This window comes from Anopheles moucheti, chromosome 3 (genome assembly GCF_943734755.1).
Source record: "Anopheles moucheti chromosome 3, idAnoMoucSN_F20_07, whole genome shotgun sequence".
In the NCBI taxonomy this organism is placed as follows: domain Eukaryota; kingdom Metazoa; phylum Arthropoda; class Insecta; order Diptera; family Culicidae; genus Anopheles; species Anopheles moucheti.
The window spans coordinates 80,128,942-80,148,186 of record NC_069141.1 but is presented as its reverse complement, the minus strand read 5'-3'; the positions used below and the strand labels follow the sequence as shown (position 1 = coordinate 80,148,186).

At 38.9% G+C, this 19,245-nt stretch overlaps 1 protein-coding gene across 5 annotated transcripts in view; it reads left to right on the top strand.

Moving 5' to 3' along the window:
- LOC128301585 (protein boule) overlaps positions 1-15,824 on the top strand; it is a 54,166-nt gene extending 38,342 nt beyond the window's left edge. For all 5 annotated transcript variants that reach the window (XM_053038148.1, XM_053038149.1, XM_053038150.1 and 2 more), the window contains one exon: positions 29-15,824. In XM_053038148.1, coding sequence (XP_052894108.1) covers positions 29-45 — 17 coding nt within the window. In that variant the 3' untranslated portion in view covers positions 46-15,824. The remainder of the gene's footprint in view (positions 1-28) is intronic.
- The last annotated feature ends 3,421 nt before the right edge of the window (positions 15,825-19,245 follow it).

Sequence of the window (19,245 nt, the reverse complement as noted above, 5' to 3'; positions counted from 1 at the left end):
AATCTGAATCCCCGTTCTATATCCGCAGGAATCTACCCTTGTTAAGCGGCAGCTGCGGTACGTGGACGATGAAGCGTAGTGTAAAAACAACAACAAAAAGATAAGACTATAAGCGACTGTTTGAACGATGAAAATCTTCATGCTATCTAAGCGGGAATGCCGGCGTCGACCAGGAGCGGCCCACATCAAGAACAAAACAAATCTTATTTATTATCATGAGTAATATTTATACACAAACAACCCCGTGAAGTGGAAGCGCAAGCAGAATAGTGAAAAGAAAGCAAACAAACAACTACAATCTACATGTAAAAAGAGTCATTAGAACCGGGCGGACGTAACCTTAGGATGTAAAACCGTAAGGAGTGTGCAGTAGAACACGCGGGCATCGTGATTGTGATCGGAGGAAAGCACTACAGTAAATTAGTGCATCGGGAAAGTTTTTTTTTTAGCGCAATCGAATATGCAAACGACAGCTTCCTAAATGCGTTAGCAAGCATTAGTTTATTGTGGGTTTCGTTGCTGTACTTAACGTATAGTTTAGGATGTACGATGTTTTTGGAGTAGAAATACTGACAGCAGCGACCTGTCGCAGTATTGTGCAAAGAAGCACGAAACACGAAGTACTATCAAGCGGCCGGAAGAGATGGAAACAAACGGTAACCTTTCTGCTAACCGAGCGGTGTCGCAGGAGCATTAAGCTATCAGTTGCAACTCGGAGCAATAAACACGTCGTTCGGTGCGGTATTCCCTGGGCTGGCCGATGCCAGCAAGCAATGTCACATCTCATCGCATCACACAACCGACATCAATATCCAAAACCCTCCGGAAGGAAGTAAAAGTCAAAGTTGTCTTTTGTCACTACTCCTGCGGGCGCGACACATCTTGTTTGCACAGTTAACACAGCACCAGCAGCACCAGCGTCACCAAAGACGATGTTAATGATGAAAGCGGATGATGATGTGTGGAAAAGTTTCGATATCAATTCCCTTCCTGCGTTATGCATCCATCCCAGGATCAGGACGAAAGGTGCAGGCGAAAGATAATGTAGCACACTGAAATGACTCGTCGATGGGAGCTTTTGTGACTGCCCCAACGGAACGGAAAAAGGGGTGTCGATGCGCTGTCTCATTATGCGTTAATATCGTCAGGCACGTACACTTGCCGACGTGTTTGCAGAAGGTAATACAGAGGAATAGAGGCTGTGAAGGGTGGTTTCCCGGGCAGGATAATAGCACCGCCAACCGTGAGTAAGCGAAATGCAATGGATGTTGAACATCCGTCTCTCGTGCATTATACAATAACAACCGTATTAGGGAAGGAGAACCGCTAGCGAAAAAGATCTAAGAAGAAAAAAAACCATACAGCATGTGCGATTCCATTTACATCAAAAACTCACCGCGCATTTAGAACCATCCGGGCCAACGGGGTTTGGGCAGATATAACAGAGCAGCATACTCCACCATCGCGATTCGTGCCGCACATCAACGGATCGAAGTAATTCAAGCCGCCAAAAAGCAGCAAAGAAAATGCGAACAATAGAAAAAAGTGTACGGAATTAACATAGAAACACACATTTTCCACTCACAAATACTAGCACACAAAAGAAAAGGCACAATAATAATAGCCAAGGATAATGCCAAGAGCCAAGAGAGCGCAAGGACAAAGAAGGGCTGCGAAACGATAGAAACGTGCGGAAGCATGTTGTTTTTGTTGCAGAACGGTACACTTGTATCCACTGCTAGGGGATAGGTAGGCCAACGAAGAGACACGCAACAAAACAATGCGAACGGAACGAGATATCTTATGGAGGAAAAAAAAGGAAACCAACAAGGAAAAACTGAAGTAAGTGAAAGCGCGCACCGAAATATATTCTGCCGTGCCAAGAGAACGATGGCAACAGAAAGATGGCAATCCTTTTGCATTTTCCGGACGACGGGTAGCAACAACAACAGCAAAAAAAAAGCCATAAGGACGAGAGCGAACAGCGTTACCAACCGGTAACTTGAGTCCTTCTTAAACTAGCGAATATTTTCCGAGCAACAACGACGGCAAGTGGTGGGCTGAAAGGTGAGAGCCGAAGCGTAGTTTACACTGTGCAAGCCCGATGGATGTTGCTGTTCATTTTTGGGTGTATTGTTTTCGTTTCGTCATGTATTTACACTCCTGTTGGGTATTTGAGGTGGTTTGACGGCAAACAAAGCCCGGGCGCAAGGGACTCCATATGAAACGCTTCTTCCGCGTGTGTGCGTAGAAAGGAAAAGGTTAGTTCATGCACAAAATCGATTGCGCTCTTGAAGGGCGACACTAAACGTTTTGCGTAAGATGAGGGATACGCGTTCGCGGAACATGATTCTAAACCGTAGTCGAATTGCAGAAGATCCATAAATTAAAAACAGTCAATACTTAGCAGCAGCAGCAGCCACGGATGCGATGCATTGATCCTTACACCTAAGGCGATAATAAAATTTACATGAGTGAGAGTAGAATGCGCAATGCTAACATTTGCTTTAGCTCTTTCCGATTTTACGTGCGCGCGCGCCCACACAGTGGATGATTGTGATATTGGTGTGAATGTGCGATAGGAGAGCAAAACATATTTAACCTTGTGGCTCCCGTTTCGCACCATTTTCGTCCCGCTTTTGCCAAAAGTGGACATATCTTTTTAGCCCGTAGCAAACAGCAACTCAAGCAATAGATACATCAGTCTATCAGGTTTTATCCGTAATAGCTCCTCTCGGATGGATGGTCAAGCGGCGAATTACGTGCGACTAAGAATTTGCAAACAAAAAACGCGAACAAATAATACAACCACACCGGTAGCAAACTGTTAAAACGGCAGATGAAAGCACAATGCATTATCAACTATAGAAAGCTAGTTTTTAAAACAACTATCTCAAATAGCAATTACACTCAAGTGTGCCGTCGGTACATACGTACACGGAAATGCAGAGCAAAACCAATTTCACATGAGCTAATACTAATTGTACTACACCTTCAAGTGACATCTTACACGTAGAAAGCCTAGCACCCAACAAACAACTTAGTGTAGTGCAGACGCAAACCAAACCACTCTAACCGAGTTACATGATGTGGAGCCCGGCAACAAGCAGTAGACGGACAGGACATTAAATTTCCTGCAAGATGCAAGAGAGAACTATTTCATTTCGGTGCTACAGTGCCGGCGCCAGGTTGGTGTTGAGCACAGAATGTAAAATATGTTTCAATAACAATTTCGTGCCGCAAACCGATTAGCGCGGTAATCCATCAGCCCGTACAAGGGCCCGTCATTCTTCGTGCAACGAATGTTTTTTTTTTATGTGGCGCCTCCATCCACGTGTCACATGCAATGTACTGTGTTGAGAGAGTTTTGTTTGGGAAGCTGTTACAACAGCATGGTCCTGATTGATGAGACGTATTACAATCGAAATTGAAGTTGTTTTTTGTTGTTCGGTTTGAAAATGTTCTTGCAGACTGGCAGGCCGTTTGATATCGCGTGCCGCTTGGGTTGTGCTGAAGTGTTGAGAGGTGAACATAACGTTTAGTACACGTTACTAGTGGCACAGTTACTTAGTGGTGCGGTACCTGATGCTTTGTAGTAGTTGGTTTAAGTTTCCGTACTGGATCTCTTAGATATGGAACCGCGATCTTGCCTGCGCGATGCTTCAAACCCGTATTCTCTTGCCTCCCCAGCTCTAGCGTGATCGCCATAGCAATAGTACTTTTCGCTAGAGTTAGCCGTGGGTGCGATTGGAAACGGTTGCAGTTCCATCACCGCGGCACGTTAAACACTCCCGTTCGGTTTTGGTGGCCGCAAAGTATGAGTTGAAGCTTTTTTCGGTGTCGACTTGCAGTAGTGATTCTCCGTGATTGGATTCGTAGGGCGAAGGCTGTTTGCAAAAGATGCAAGAGCTTAAGCAGCTGTGGTAGTATGGAAACGATGGCAATATGCTGCCCCCTTTCTAGCGGGTGGCAGTGAACCGTAGACATATTTAAATAAGACAAATAACACTCATGAAAGCAATTAGCCGCACATAGCATGCGAAGAAACGTAGGATGTTTTTTGGCGGGAGATTTCGTTAAGGTGTACGAACAGAGATGTGTTTGTGTAATGATTCTTGCTGCCATGCCATGCTGATAATCAGGTTTCATCAGTTTAAACCCCGCTCCCTTCCCTCATTTAGTTTCGTTAGTCACTTTGTTATCTACTGCTTACGGATATATCCTTCGTTGATTAATCATTACGTGTATTGAAATATTTGTTAACACGTTTGTCCCAAAGACAATGTTAAAAGCGTACATCGCGTTGATTGCGAAAGTTATTCGAAGGACAGGACAAATCGTTATCTGTTTTAAAACTGTTCCACTATAGCTCACCGTAGCCGTACGAGTAGTGAGACGCATTATGTTATTTCTTTCCTTTTGTTGTTTTCACTTTTATCTCATTTCATCTGTCAGAAGCCATTACAAGAACAAAAACAACCATTTGATTTGTGTTTGTCGAGCAGAAGTATCAAGCATTTTAATTTCACACTTGTTAATTAAAAAAAATGTGTGCTTGAGTGTGAGCAAAGAAACATTACGGATTGGAAAGGAAAAAAAAGAGATTTAAAAAGAAAAAAAAGCGGTAACAAAATGGACAATTTTTGCTGCGCGTAAATCAACTAAAGTGCGATAACGAGACTGCGTCAAACGTGGTAAAACAACATGAAAGACAATGGAACGCCTCGGCATGACCAGGGGCGTGTTGGTAGTGTTAGTAAAAAGAAAAACACACACACACACAACTGTTGCAAGTTATGCGGCAAGAACGCAAATAACTCTTTATTATTTTAAGAGCAAACCTAAACGGGAGATAAACATAAGATAAGTTGCGTAAGTGATTGAGAAAGCAGTGAAAACCAATACCCTATAAACTAATGAGTAAAATATCGTAGCAAAACATAACAACACAAAGTAAACTGAACGACGTAGACGTAAATGGAATGGCAAACACAGCAAGTAAAACAAGGCGATGGTGTGCAATTAAATGCAAAATTAAAAGGAAAACACACATAAATCAATTCTAACAATCTTGTAAAACCGCGTAAAACAGATCGGGAAGGAATGTTTTATTAATTTATGTTGTGTGATTTTGTTTTGTTCGCCCCGATTGATCGGTATGGATCATTTCCATAACGCAGTTGATCGATGCGAAGAGAGATGAGGTGCAGTACTCTAACAACATGGCGTCTAATCTTCAAAGTAGTAGAAAACCGGAAATGGTTTAAATAAGTATGCGATTGTGACGGGAGACAATGGATGCGAACAAATTATTAGTGTCGCACACATTACGCATCACCCCAACAATAACATCGAACAAACACAAACCCAGTAGTCAGCAAAATGCGTTGCCACAACAGAGAAACGTAGAGGGAAACATACACACGATCGCCGTGTGATGCGCAGAGAGAGAACAGTGTTAGGTTGAAGTAGCATTATTCGACCCGGAAAGCAACACGAATCAATTCAAACGCGCCATCATGCAACAGAAAGCCATTCCCCGCCTGATGCAAAATCAAACACCTTACCGTAAGTGTTTTAACGTAAATGTGATTCGCAGGAGGATTTAAAGTGCGAGTGCGCTCCGAAGTGATCGCGTGATATCGGATACATCACACAGCAAGAATGAGAGTGCAACATTTTCCAACCACCATCCACCCCACATTTTGCATCTCAATCACATCTCAATCGTCAGACACATAAGCGAAACATTAAAAGGAAAACCACCCACAACATACATGCACGCACTGCGGTACAGTTAAGAAAATATATATCAAAGGTTTCAAAACATGCAAAAAAAGCAAGAAATGTTTTGATATGAAATTTATTGTTATTGTTGAACCAGAACAGGCCAGTGTGTGTGTGTGTGTGTGTGTGGGCGTGCGTGCGTGTGTGTGTGTCTGCGTGAGGTGAAAAAAATGATGATGCTGTAAATCACCGGCTAAAACAAAAATTACCCCAAAGCGAGCCCAAACTCCGAGAGGTGGGGGGGCAAACACACAACACACAAGTGCAAGACAGGACAGTAAAGATCCGGATCGGAAGGCTTGTCCTTTTTGTTTTTTGTTTTTAAATTGTTGAACTAAGATCGCTCAATAGAAGAAGAAAGTGGACAAGCATGAAAGTGGCCTCAGCACTAGTGACTGACGGCAGAAGCAAATCCACACACTCTTGGAGGTTGTTGATTAGTGAATTGTTGTTAAGCAACATGCAGGTGATTCGTGTGTTATTATTTCCATTTTTTACGTACCAGAGTACGCAGAGGGCACCCTGAAACGCGCAGAGGTTACAGTGTCACAAAAACCGGGGTTAGGGGAAAACAAATTTGACGCAAATCCGACGAACAAACAACATTGCTAAACAATTGGAAAATCCAAAAGTAATCTTTGTGATATATTTGCCAAAACCAAGAAACGGAGCAAGAATGCAGCCAGAAACGATCGATTATTAGAAGCTTTCCGAACGCAAAACGAGGCGTAGTATTGTGAAAGGCGACCTTTTGCTGAGTGTGCAACCCGTTTGTCAACATTTGAGAATGGATTTTTCCTGCTGTTTTGCTGTATTTGTTTTCCTTTTTGAACGAACAAAATGAAAATCAAACACTTTCTCGCGTTATCTTTATACCCTGTTAGGAACAGATTGGCGAATCAGATGGCTTCCATTAGGCGGTAATTCTTTTTTACCGTGTTAGGAACATGTTAGTTTTTTTTCGTATTTTCTTGATGATCATCGCGTTCATCTCACGCATCAAGTGGAAGGATAAACGCGTAAATAATATCGTGAAACAATCATGAAATTACCATTCATTCACTACAACATAACTGTGCCGATCATTACAGTGCTCTGGAAATATGAAATGGAATACATAGCAAAAGCAACGTCTGCAGCGATCCATTTTGTTTCAATGCTTCATTTCGATGTGCTAATGGTACTTAAAAATAATTCACTCCACTTATTGCGAAGGCTAATTAAAGTTATAAAAACTGTCGCAAAATTACGCTACGATCATAAGGCAAACAATTTGTTGATTTTTTTCTTTGGTTTGAATGTACGTATGTAATGCGCATTATTTCGTTGATTGGTTTAATTGGTCACATGACTGCGCTAACTGCTTACTACTAACGCGAACGCTTCTTCTCTCTTTCTGCTGTCGTATCGGTTGAAAAACAGAAAAAATTAAACAATACAAACAAACATCAGGAGAACTGTTGCGATACCTTCATCTCATTTCACTAAAATCAGTGGCGGTAGAAATCGAGGAACGAAAGTTAAAAAACAAAATAAATGTAAAGAAAGCATACAAAATCACCCATGCCCCGACATATGATCGTTGTTGTGAGCCGAATCTAAGGTCAACTCAGTTGCCGTACTGCTAAATAGTAGTAAATTGGCGGCAGCGAAGCGGGAGTTTGAAGGAAAACGAAAGGAAATTTTAAAACGAATATATTATGTGCTCTATTACGAAAGTAAACGTGTAAGAAACCTAAGTAAACAAACAAACCAACAAACAAACAAACAAAAAAAATACACACACATACATTAATAATATTATCTCTATTGAGATATCAAAATATATTATTTATTTAAAAAGAAGAAAAAACAAAACGGCTAGCGGTATTAGCATGGAAGACAAAATAAAAACAAAACAAAAAATCACGAGAAGAAAACCGACGATGGTTAGAAGAGCGCGTGGCAGATTAACCTAATGAAAAAAAAACAACTTCTAGCCAGATGAAAACATGAAAAGAATGAACTAAAGTCTAATTTATTTATATAATATACTATATACAGATAAACGTAAGCAATAAAAACAAAAAGTAGACTACTGATAAGTCACTGAGCGGGAAGGTAAAACTGAAAAACGAAATTTAAATCATAAATAAGTGAAACGTATGGCGCAGAAAAACGTAAAATAAAAATGTAAACAAAACAAACACAAAAAACACAGAAAAACGTGAAGATGCATTATAAAAGAATATTATAATCGACATATACCAACACTTATATATATTACATATATATATATATACAAGCAGACGAATCTAGGATGTAAGGTGCAGAGAAGAAGAGAAAAAGTAATGAAAGCACATTAATCCTCACATGAAGAAGATTAAAACGGTAAAACAACTCATCCATGTCACGTCAATCCTCCAAAACCACACCACTACGGACACGGACAGCTGTCGCATCACTATACAAACACATATTTCACGTAATATGCACACTCCTAAACAGAAAACATAACTCCTAGATGGTTAGAAATGTAAGGACAAGAAAAAAACAATGCATAAAACTCACTCAATATTACCCACATACACAAAGACACAAACAAACAAAACACACAACAACACTTTATCTAAATACATGTGCTGGCTGGATGCCAATGAAAACGATGATATTTTTTAAAAATATTATACCTATATACATACCGAACGGACGGGATGGCACAGATAAAACTACAAACGGATCCGATAGGATGGGAAATTGAATTGGTTTGAATGAGGGAACGTGAGGCGTTTTTACCGTGCAGAAAGCGTCGTGATCGAACGAGTGGGAGGGATAACATGTTTGAGTAGAAGTAAAAATTGGAACGATAAGACGGTTAATGTGTGCAGGCAGGAAGGCTATGAAGTGGGTAATGCATAATTTAGGAAAATGAAATAATTTATACAATAACACACGGGGCAACATTTGGAGTGAAATCTAAAGCAGTAGAAATCGAATTAACGAAGAAGAAGAAAAACAAACCACGCATATATGATATATACACAATAATAGTATATGAGATAGAAGAAAAGAAAAGGAAAGGGAAAGAGAACAACCAAACACAGATAAAAAACCCATAAACAAAAAGCTGTAGATGGTGAAAATAAATAACTTGCAAAAACACACAACATACAGACACTCTCTTGCAAACATAAAAAAAAACACTCACAAACACACACTTATAGTAATGTAATAATACGTGCGAACGTAAAAGGAAAAAGAAAAGAAAAAAACCTAACGGATGAAATATATTCAAACTGTCGGTGATATTTTTAGATTATAGATACATACGAAAGAAAGAATCTGTATCTGTGCCGTCGGTGCATGAAGCAGGAAGGTAAACCGTGAAACGAATAACTTGTAATCATACTAAAGTAATTGATAGTAAGTAATAAATGAAAGGAGGCAAAGATGAGAATAACCCGAAACGGAAAGATAAGGCCCCTGCGGCTCCCAGACACAAATACACTAACACACACATTCGCGGACACGAAAGGAAAGAGGATATGAGAAGGAAAAAAAGCGGGAATGCAATAAGGAAGGAAACAAGTGGAAGAAAAAATACCCTAGGTACGTTTTTTGCACAGTAACAGCTACCGATCCCGGGTGGTGAAGATGATTTTGGTTGTTTTTTTTTAGCTTTCTCCTGTTTTGGTTGAAAATTTTTCCTTCTTCGAAAGCAAATTATTTTCGTTGTAGCTCAATTTTAGGATTTGTCGGATCAGTAAGCAAATGTTTTAGAACACAAACACAGGGCAATACTCTCGATGATGTTTGTTTTCTTTATTTAGTGTTGCAAACTATGAACTGAAAAAGCATTCATTTTAGACTTTTTTTGGATTGCTGTTTTTTTTTATCACACTTCATTCTTTTAGGATCTGTTGGAAGAATGTCGTTTTCTTTTGTTATCTTTTGTTTAGAAGAGTTTAGAAAACATTTCTTTTACAATCCGGTACGGTTAAATTTTGCCTTTTCTATCGTTTCTTTTTAAGAGAATTGAGAGTATCTCAGTAAATTATCAACCAATGGACAATAACGAAAGCAACAAAAAAAAAAGATAAAAATTGCATCGAAAAATGTTAGACAACTTTATTGGACTAGAAATTGGATAAACGATATAAAAAAGAAGTAATTCGATACAGAATAGTTTTATTTTTTTAGTATATCGAACGTTTACGAAAGCGAATAGGTTTTACACCAGTAACACACTGCATTCGTCTAGAAGTTTCGTACAACTTCTTGATGAATGGTACACTACTACAACACACTACTACTACTACCACTACTTCTACTACTACTAAAACTACTAAAAACTACTACAAGGCCCACACAATTATAAAACCATTTATACAAACACATGTATGTATACAAAAGCAAACACACTAGAGCAAAGACACAAACCACTCGAAAACGGCACTGAGAATGAATGAATTGTTAGAATGGAAGACGTTATTTGGGGAAGGTCATCTCACGGTGGTGTTTTGCATCAGACGTCAATCACGTGAAAGGTCCTATGGTTTCCAATTGGGTTTTTATGTTTCCAAATGGTGCAGGTGAAAGTGCGACGGCAGGATGCGTCAAAGTTTTAGCGAATATCCGTACACAGGAGCGAGAAGCTATTCCAGCTGGGGGAATTTTGCTTTCGTTTGCCAAATCGGTTCGGTACGGCGAGCGGAATCGGAGCAATCAGAGTAAATTGGTACAGAATGGCGCTGGGGATGTGTAGCGTTTAGTAGGAAATATTGTATTTTATGTAATGCCATGAGTAGGAAGAATTTGTGAAAGGAAAGTAAGGCAGATGGCGCAGGCGTTGGAGTGGTGGTTAGGGGAAAGTTAGTAAAATTTTAAAACTCTATATGGGATGGTGTACGTAAATTAGTAGCAAAATTTATGCGGAATAGTACATCTGCAAGGGGCGATGCATAGCGCGAAGAGCAAGGAAATTCTTATTTAATAATTCATTTTCCGTTTCTGTTCGGCTCGTTTCTTCACCGCACGAGCTTACTGGTCGCGGAACGGCCGATAAGAGTACTGAATGATTCTGAAAGCGTGGAAGTTAAGGCGATAAGCGAAAGAGAGAGAGAAAACACTTGAACAACGTCTACAATAGTATCCACAGCTGAAAAATATGTGTTCTTTTATTTCATTTCACACCGCTTTATTTAGTCCAATGTCCGAAATTATGTTTGTTAGAATTTATTGTGAGGAGATATACCTCATCTCCAGGTACGTTATTGTTTATGTTTTGGTTTTCCTTTTTTAACCTGCTCTTATTCAGATTATATTTTCATAGCCTGTTTTGTTTTCATTTTTCGTTTTAGACGTGAGAAGAAGCAGCGAACACTACGTTACTCACCAAACACTAAGTCAATCGAAAAGCAATCCAAACTCCTCGTCCTCATTATCGATTTATTGTAGCTGTATCTACGAACAAAAACAAGGGTTACGTCGCTAAAAAGGTATATAAACACGCATTGGAACCGATCGTGTGTGCGTAGTGATCGAGATGAAACGATATGTTTCAAACCGTGTGTTCAACGATTGGGTGAAGTATTACTATTAAATGATTAATAGTAGCAAATACTGCCTAGTCAGGCATTTGGCTTCACCGGCAGATAACCTTCAAAGGAAGGAGGTAGAATAAATTACACACAATGCAATAAATAAAATGAATGAACCGCAAGCGCGAGCGGATAAGCGTTACAGATAAAAGAATGAAACCCGCGACTTTCGAAGTATATAAAGCAAATGTAAAACACATTAAGGTACATATGGTTGTGTCAAAATAAGAAAACTGTTAATAAAACGGGGTGGGAAAAACGAAACCCCTCCTCCGACCCGTGTGTTGTTGAACGGACAAAACCAAAACACTACAGGCCGAATGTAGCTTATTATCTTAACATCGACGGAAGCACACAGACGCACACGAACAAGACACTGCAGTACAGTGCCATTAAAAAGGGAGAGCATCGTAAAACTTTGTGTGGCAGCATTTCGCTTATGACATTTCATTGCAGAAAGGACAACAGTATAGGTTCGATGGATCACAATCTTAACGTACAATAGGTTAATGTTACAATTTAGCAAGAACTGTTTGAGGGAAACATTACAGAAGTAACGTTCGTTATTTGCAGAGCTGTTGTGTCGAGACAGTTAAGTTTTTTTTTCCGTAGAAACAATTAAAATTGTTCCTTACCTTGGTTTGTAACTGAATCATAAGCTTTCACTGCGCCACTGAAGCAATACGTTGACAACTACATCCAATGTGCTGTTTTACATCCATATACTTATATAAATATATATACACGAAAACCATACATTAAGATGATCAAGCCTTCCATACCTGTTGGCAGTGTAGCAAAAGAAGAGGAAAAAACACGTCGAAAGATTAAGAGGATTTAAATGGGAAAAGGAGTGATGAAAAAAAAATGGTAACCTTAATATAGGCAAGGCAACTATAAAAGATATTATATATATATATGAAGGGTAATAACAACCCCGCAAGTGTAAGGCCATGGCCTTTTCTTCATTTTATTGTGTCTTCGTAGAGCGTATATTGTAGAAGATACGGAGAAACTGCGAACAGAAGGGCGACGGAAGGAAAGTTATGATTATTATGAACATTATTATTGCTATTAAAATAACAAACCAGAAAAAAAGAATAATGTGATAGATTTAAAAAAATATATTATATATATGAAATCATATACATACCTACTGTACTGTATATTGCGTATAAGTAACTGAAAGTATGAAAAAAGGAAGAACTAAAAAAAGGAAAAAAATACAAACAAAATCTAAAACTGGTATATATACACAACAAACAAAACAAAACAAAACTATATATTAATACTGATAAAGAAAATACAAAATCACACTCACACACACACACGCATACGGTACGTAGAGAGTAGGAAGGGGGGAACGAAGTGAGGCATAAGAGAGCAAACATAAGAGTAAACTATGATATATGTCGATTCACGAACAATTTTACTTCTCTAGTAAAACACGAGCAGTGGGTGCAAACAGTAACAGAATAAACGAGTAATACACAGACTCAAGCCCAGTCAACTACATGCTCTTTATACCTACTATATACATAGATATATACACGCATAACTACACGTATAACAAAGTAAAGCAAAAACAAAACGGTCAAATGAAAAAAAAACAAACGTAACGTAGCGTCATATGGTATTCTACACAATACTTAGATAAAGCATACCAAAAACAAAGTGAGAACAATGTATTGGAAAGTGTGTGGACAATGTGTGGTAGGAAAAGGGCAAGAATGGACACAATAGGATCACCATCACAGGCACAGGCAGATTATGGACATGCAACATTTCAAGCAAATATTTCCAAAACTCTCGATGTACTCTCCAAATAGCGCAAGCAACAAAGGTAAAACCTTATAAGAGATAAGCTTACATACAAAACACATGAGATAAAAGACAAACAAACTGCTGTCAGTGTGATACTGTGCTGCAGCTACTACTGCTACTCGAATTGGGTTTGCTTATATTTACTGGTAATCAAAATTAGAACTGTTTTGCTACTTATGTGCTGCTTATGTTAGTTAGTTTTTGCAAAAATTTAATCAGACAATTTTTTTCAAATGCATATTCTATTACTCAGAAAATCTTGTTTTTAATTTTTTACCATGCAGTATAAAGCAAGTATGTGTGCATTAATAGAAGAAAATAATGAAGGAAGGACACAACAGATAAAATACAACCTACAAAATGTAACACTGACACTATCACAGCAAAAGAAAAACAAACAAACAAACAAAAACATTAAAACGTACATTATATCAATTATTATATAAAAAAAGCCAAAACAAGTAAAACTAGACTTGAAAACGAACGGTGGCAATTATCGCTCCTGTAATAACACAGTCGCTGCTTCCGGTGTGGGAAAAGATGTTTACTTTGCGCCCGGAAGCAGTGATTTTAACGTGAGCAATTAAAACAATGCAATTATCTCTTATTTGACCTCTCTTCTCTCCTGGGCTGTCTATTGCATAGCTTGATAAAAAATAATATGATAATGATGAAGCCTGTTATAGCGAACATGTGAAGATGAGTTTGAACAAAAAAAAAAAAACAGGATCGCATAGCATCACGAAACATCAACTGTGGAATAGTGAAATACAAAAGTAGAAACAAACTAATATCAAGCTAAACCTAAACGAGGGAAAACTGAAGATACAATAAACAAAGAAAGCAAAAAAAACAAAAGAATGAGTTTACATCAAGGTAATAGAAGCGGGTGGCAAACTATGGCATAATCAATCAAAATTTCTTAATTTTAACAGTCTAGCATCTCCAAAATATCAAGGTTTAGCTTTGAATTCTTAGCTATTATTTCTCTAGTACGAATGTGCAAGATAGCAAAGACAAAACACAAACAGATACTCAAAACGGAAAGGAAAAATAAGGAGGTTAAATTATATTTTAACCACATAAACCAAGACATTTATAGAGGTCTTGTTTTAATTCCGACTATTGTCCGTTTGTCATTAAAAAGGTCATTCATCTCAGTGTGTTGTTTCATTTGATTTGTTCGATCTACATGATTATGTTTATTATTATTTATTTAAATGCTGTTGTTGTGACTATTTCCACCGTATCGCTGCAACATTTGTTTTGTTTAAACGACATTTTTAAGCGTTCTTTTTGCTTCATTTTAGGCAGTCAACACGATCAAATACAATAGCGAGGGCAAACATAACTGCATACTAAAGCAAACCTTTATAGAACAGAAACATCAACGCTCTACTCTAAAATAGTAACTTACGCTCTTTAAACTCTGCACTGTGAGGCTCTTTTAATCTAAACTTTTAAAGACGATGCTGCAAACCATAGCCCACTTCAACGGTAGAACAGATAGAATGAACATTTACTAAGGAGAAGAAACACACACCAAACATCCACTTTCCGTGAAAAGAAAACAGAACAAAATGAAACAACACAACGTAAATAGATAAACAACACACCGACACCTTTAGATACATGAGAAAACAAATCAAAACTATTCTATCAGAAGCAAAACGTTTTAAAATACAAACCAACAAAAGAAGGTAAAGAGAGGATTGCGTGAAGAGATATTGCATTTAAACGTTTCCAATACTCTGGCCAGGACTCTTGTAAACAAACATCTTAGCAGGAAAGCACCTCAGAATGCACTTCAATTCCCATCCCCAAACCTGTGATTTAAGACTTCTTTCTTTTTCTGTTAGATTTTTTCATCCGTACATACAAAACGTTCACACACACGCATGCAAATACAAGAGAAAAATGTTCTTGGAATGACGAAAACAAAAGGTGCTATGGAAAATCGAATGGAAGATAAATGAAATGAACACAAAAGATCAACACTTTCTCCCCCTGTCTATCACACTCTTTTTATTTTCATCCTTCACTCGATTTTCTTTTCCAAACGTCAACAAACAATTGCTTTCTTACCAATACATCAAGTGACTACTACAACAACAAAATATCCTTTTAAAAGATATAAATGTTACATTACATGTGTCGACAACCATGTGTGTGTATACATGGAGAAAAAAATCAATAACTAAAGAAAAATGTTGGTCAGAGATGGTAAAAGTATAAGCAGGAGGAGAAAAGGAAAATACTAAGTCACACACACACACACACCCACACTCATACCCATACACACATAAAAAAGGCTGTAATTTTAAGAGATAAAAACAAAGGAAATTGTAGACGTCAAAACCCGATTTAAAAAGTGCGAAGTCAAAGATCGAATTGTAAGGGGAGGGAAAAGGCAAGGAAATACAATAAATGAAAATTATATATATACATATAGATAAATAAGCTAAGAAGTACTAATAAAATGCAGTAAACAGCAAGACAGAAGAATAAAATAAAGAAAAAACCGACAACAAACCTAATAAAAGTATATTGACAAGAAATAAAAAAAACAAACAAACTATGGTTTATACATATACACACACACGAAAAACGCATTCTATACACATTCACACAGAATCGAGCGTAACACAAATACTACATACACTACTTGACTATTTGGATAACTTGAAGGTGTGTGATGGTGAGAAAATGAGAAAAGCTGTACATCACGCTCACTCCTCCCCTGCTTCCCTTCTTTTACCCTCAAATCCTCGCATTTGTCTCTATCTATGTCTCTCTGTGAGGTTCATTTTAAGTGTGCCGAAATCAAAAATAAAAAAGGAGCTCAACCATGCGATAGGGTTGTTTGGTGGTGATAAAAACCCGTTTCTAATCGATTGTCGATTGAAAACAATAGAAGCACGGAAGGGGAATATGGGGAAAAGTGCTAGAAAAGACGGAACGTTACAGTCCAAGAGGGCTGTAGGAATTGGGGGATTTTTGAGCGAAAGGGAAATGCAAACAAAAATAAAACAAATGTCAAGAAACTGTACTGTAGTATTGTAAGTGAAAGGTGAACGAGTAAGTCAAAAATAAAGTCTATACATCAAGAAAAAAGAAGACAAACCGATAGATGAAAACCATACCATTAGTTATGCACGTGTATCTACTGGTTTTATTGTTCTGCACGTTGCCGACATTTATTTTTTCAAGTACTAGGCGTCTCCATTCACTACTCAGCAAGCTCTTACCGTTTCTTGTTTGAATTTTTTCTTGTCAATAGTTATATGTTGGACCACTTTCTGTTCACTACCAAATTGTATCATCTCCTTCGTTAGTTAACTTTTTTTTGTTCCAAGATCACTACTTTACCTTTTTTAATGCACTGTGAGCAACTGTTGCTATTTCCTTTTCGTATTGTTTTCTAAGTAAAAAAAAACTTTCCATCTATTTGTTTTTGTTGAATAATTTATATGATTTATTGGTGACATTTTATGTTGTTTTCTCTTCTAATTTCGTTCTTCAATTGTGCATTATCAATAAACTTTACAGTACAATTTTTGCTTGATTTGTAAGGAAAAATTAAATCTACTTTGTTTTATATGGTTATATGTTTGAACATTACTTACTTTATTCTATTTTCTAAACATTTATGCATTAAACATTGTTCGACTTCGCCAAAGAGATCGGAATCATCCTATGATTCCCTCCCCTTCCCCATCCTGTAGGTAGTACGCACTATTGTTTGTTCTTATTTGTTCTTCCTTTTGTTTAGTCCTTGTTACAGATGTTTGTCCGTCGTTACTGTTGTCCCTACTGTTATATGTTCTATTGCTGTTGTCATTGGGGATACATTGGGGAGGCTTGGACAGTCGCACCTATATAGGTTGGGACAGACGCTACCATGACGCAGTCTGGTATGCCAAAAACAAATACAAATAGTATTTGTTCGAGACGTCAGCCCATACGGACGACAACGAATGAAAGGCTCCAAAGATGCTGACTGGTAAGCTGGTCACGACGCCGATCATAAAACTCACCTTCGGCCAAAGGACGCCGCAGACGGCCTGTCTGAATGTCGTAATAATCTGAAAGCCCACCGAAAAAGGAGGACAAGAGGGACTCCAAAATGATGCAGCTATTCCTACCGAGTTCACCCGGGATAAGGTGCATCGCAATGGTGAGAGAAGGAAATGTCCCACCCCGTATCGGTAAGCTACTAGATATTAAACGTAGTTTATAAGATATACGGCCGGGCCGTTCTAACGATAATAAAAAAAAATACATTAAACATTACTTCAATTTACAGACACTTGTACGTCTCAATCTTTCCTACCTAGGTAGGAAGGTTTGTCCATTATCAGTCAAATTGTTATGAAACTTCAAAGTTCGTCATTCCCATTGTGCCCGTAACAGTTCCATTCTTAATGAAAGCTTCCAACCGCTCACATGACGTAGAGGAAAAGCGGCTTAATCCAAAAAAGCTCCACCAAACCAAACACCAACCGAAACAGTGAAAATACATTGTTCGTTGACGGTAAGAGAGCTTTTCACCGTGACCGACTACAGCCATGTCATATCGGTTGTATGTGCGCGTGTATGTGTGTGTAGTTTTTTGTATCCAACCAAAAACGAGAAATGAGTCGTTTCCACGAACTCATCTTCCCATTCATGTCATCCGGTCCAACGAAAATCAACCCCCATCCTCCCCATCGGTGCCATAGATAGATGGCGCTAGCTTCATTGATAGATCACAGAAGGCGTTGGAGATGGTTTTCCGTGTGATCGGGCTCATTCGGTTTGCTCTTTGTGCTTCGTGGCGTTTGCGAGCTTTAAGTTTTTCCAGCCGCACTTCGTACGCGTCCTGTCCTGGGCATGCGCTGGAGTCCTGCTCTAAATTTTCTCGTGCCACTTTTCGCGTACTCTCACGCGCTCGCCAACTCCGCTCTTGCTCGGCAGCGGAGTTTCTTGGTGGCATTTGTTCGTGACAACCGCTTCGGACGGCATCAAACGCCTTTCGGACGTCGTCTGGTCGAGTCTGGTTCTGAACGGTTGCTTTTTCCCGCAGTGTATGTGTGTATCTTTCACCAGTGCCCTCTCTGCTCCCCTCTCCACCGTTTGTACGTGTGCGAGCGTGAATGTATGTGTGAGTGTGTGCGAGCGTGTAAGTGTGTCCGCGCGTGTGTAGGCTGTGTAAGTGTTACACCGTTTTTTTTTCGTGCCTGATGGTTCATTATTCCGGACGCTTGTTTCACCAGTGCAGTGCGTGTGATTCAGTAAATGTCTGTGTGTGTGTTTGTATGTGTGAGAGAATTACCCACAGCACACACCTGACATAAGTGACATAAGAAAATTGCAATCGAAAAAAAAGTCTCCTACGATTATTCCCATCGTTACAGCGAAGAGCGGGCTGTTTGGTGTGGATGAAGGTGTGCCCCACCGTACCACCCACACACAAACACACACACACTAACTCGCCCGTCAACGGGGCAATACATCAAGATTGTGTGCTAGCTGAACCTGTGCGAAGGATAGTGTGGCCACATTGGTTTTTTTGCCAACAGCATCCTTTTTTTTTCTTCCGACCAAGGGACCCAATTTTAAATGAAGAAAATTAACGAATTTCAAACCCAACAAACTCCCAAATCCCGAACATTTGAAGAGAACATGTGGTTTCATTCACAGAAAAAAAAACATCAAGGACACTAAAGGATACGTGCAGCTAACAATAGGAATTGAAGCTGGTATGGCCATTTACTACGCTCATTCTTAATGAAACGGACATTTTGTGCATTGGGAGAAACTGGACGATTGCGTTACCAATTACCTTATAATTTTCCACTTGGTTTTCGGTGAAAAACTAACCCAACGAGTGTGTGCTTGTTTCGGAGTGTGTGGGTAGGGAACGTGTGGTGTGGCGAACCATCTTTTCCATCAGCCTGTTCACGTGGCTCATCGTTGCTTTGAACAGGAGCGTTTTTCACCCGTTGTGCTCCAGCCGTGAGAAGAAAGAAGAGCATCGCGATTTGCTTTCGCCATCTCTTTCCACAGACATGCA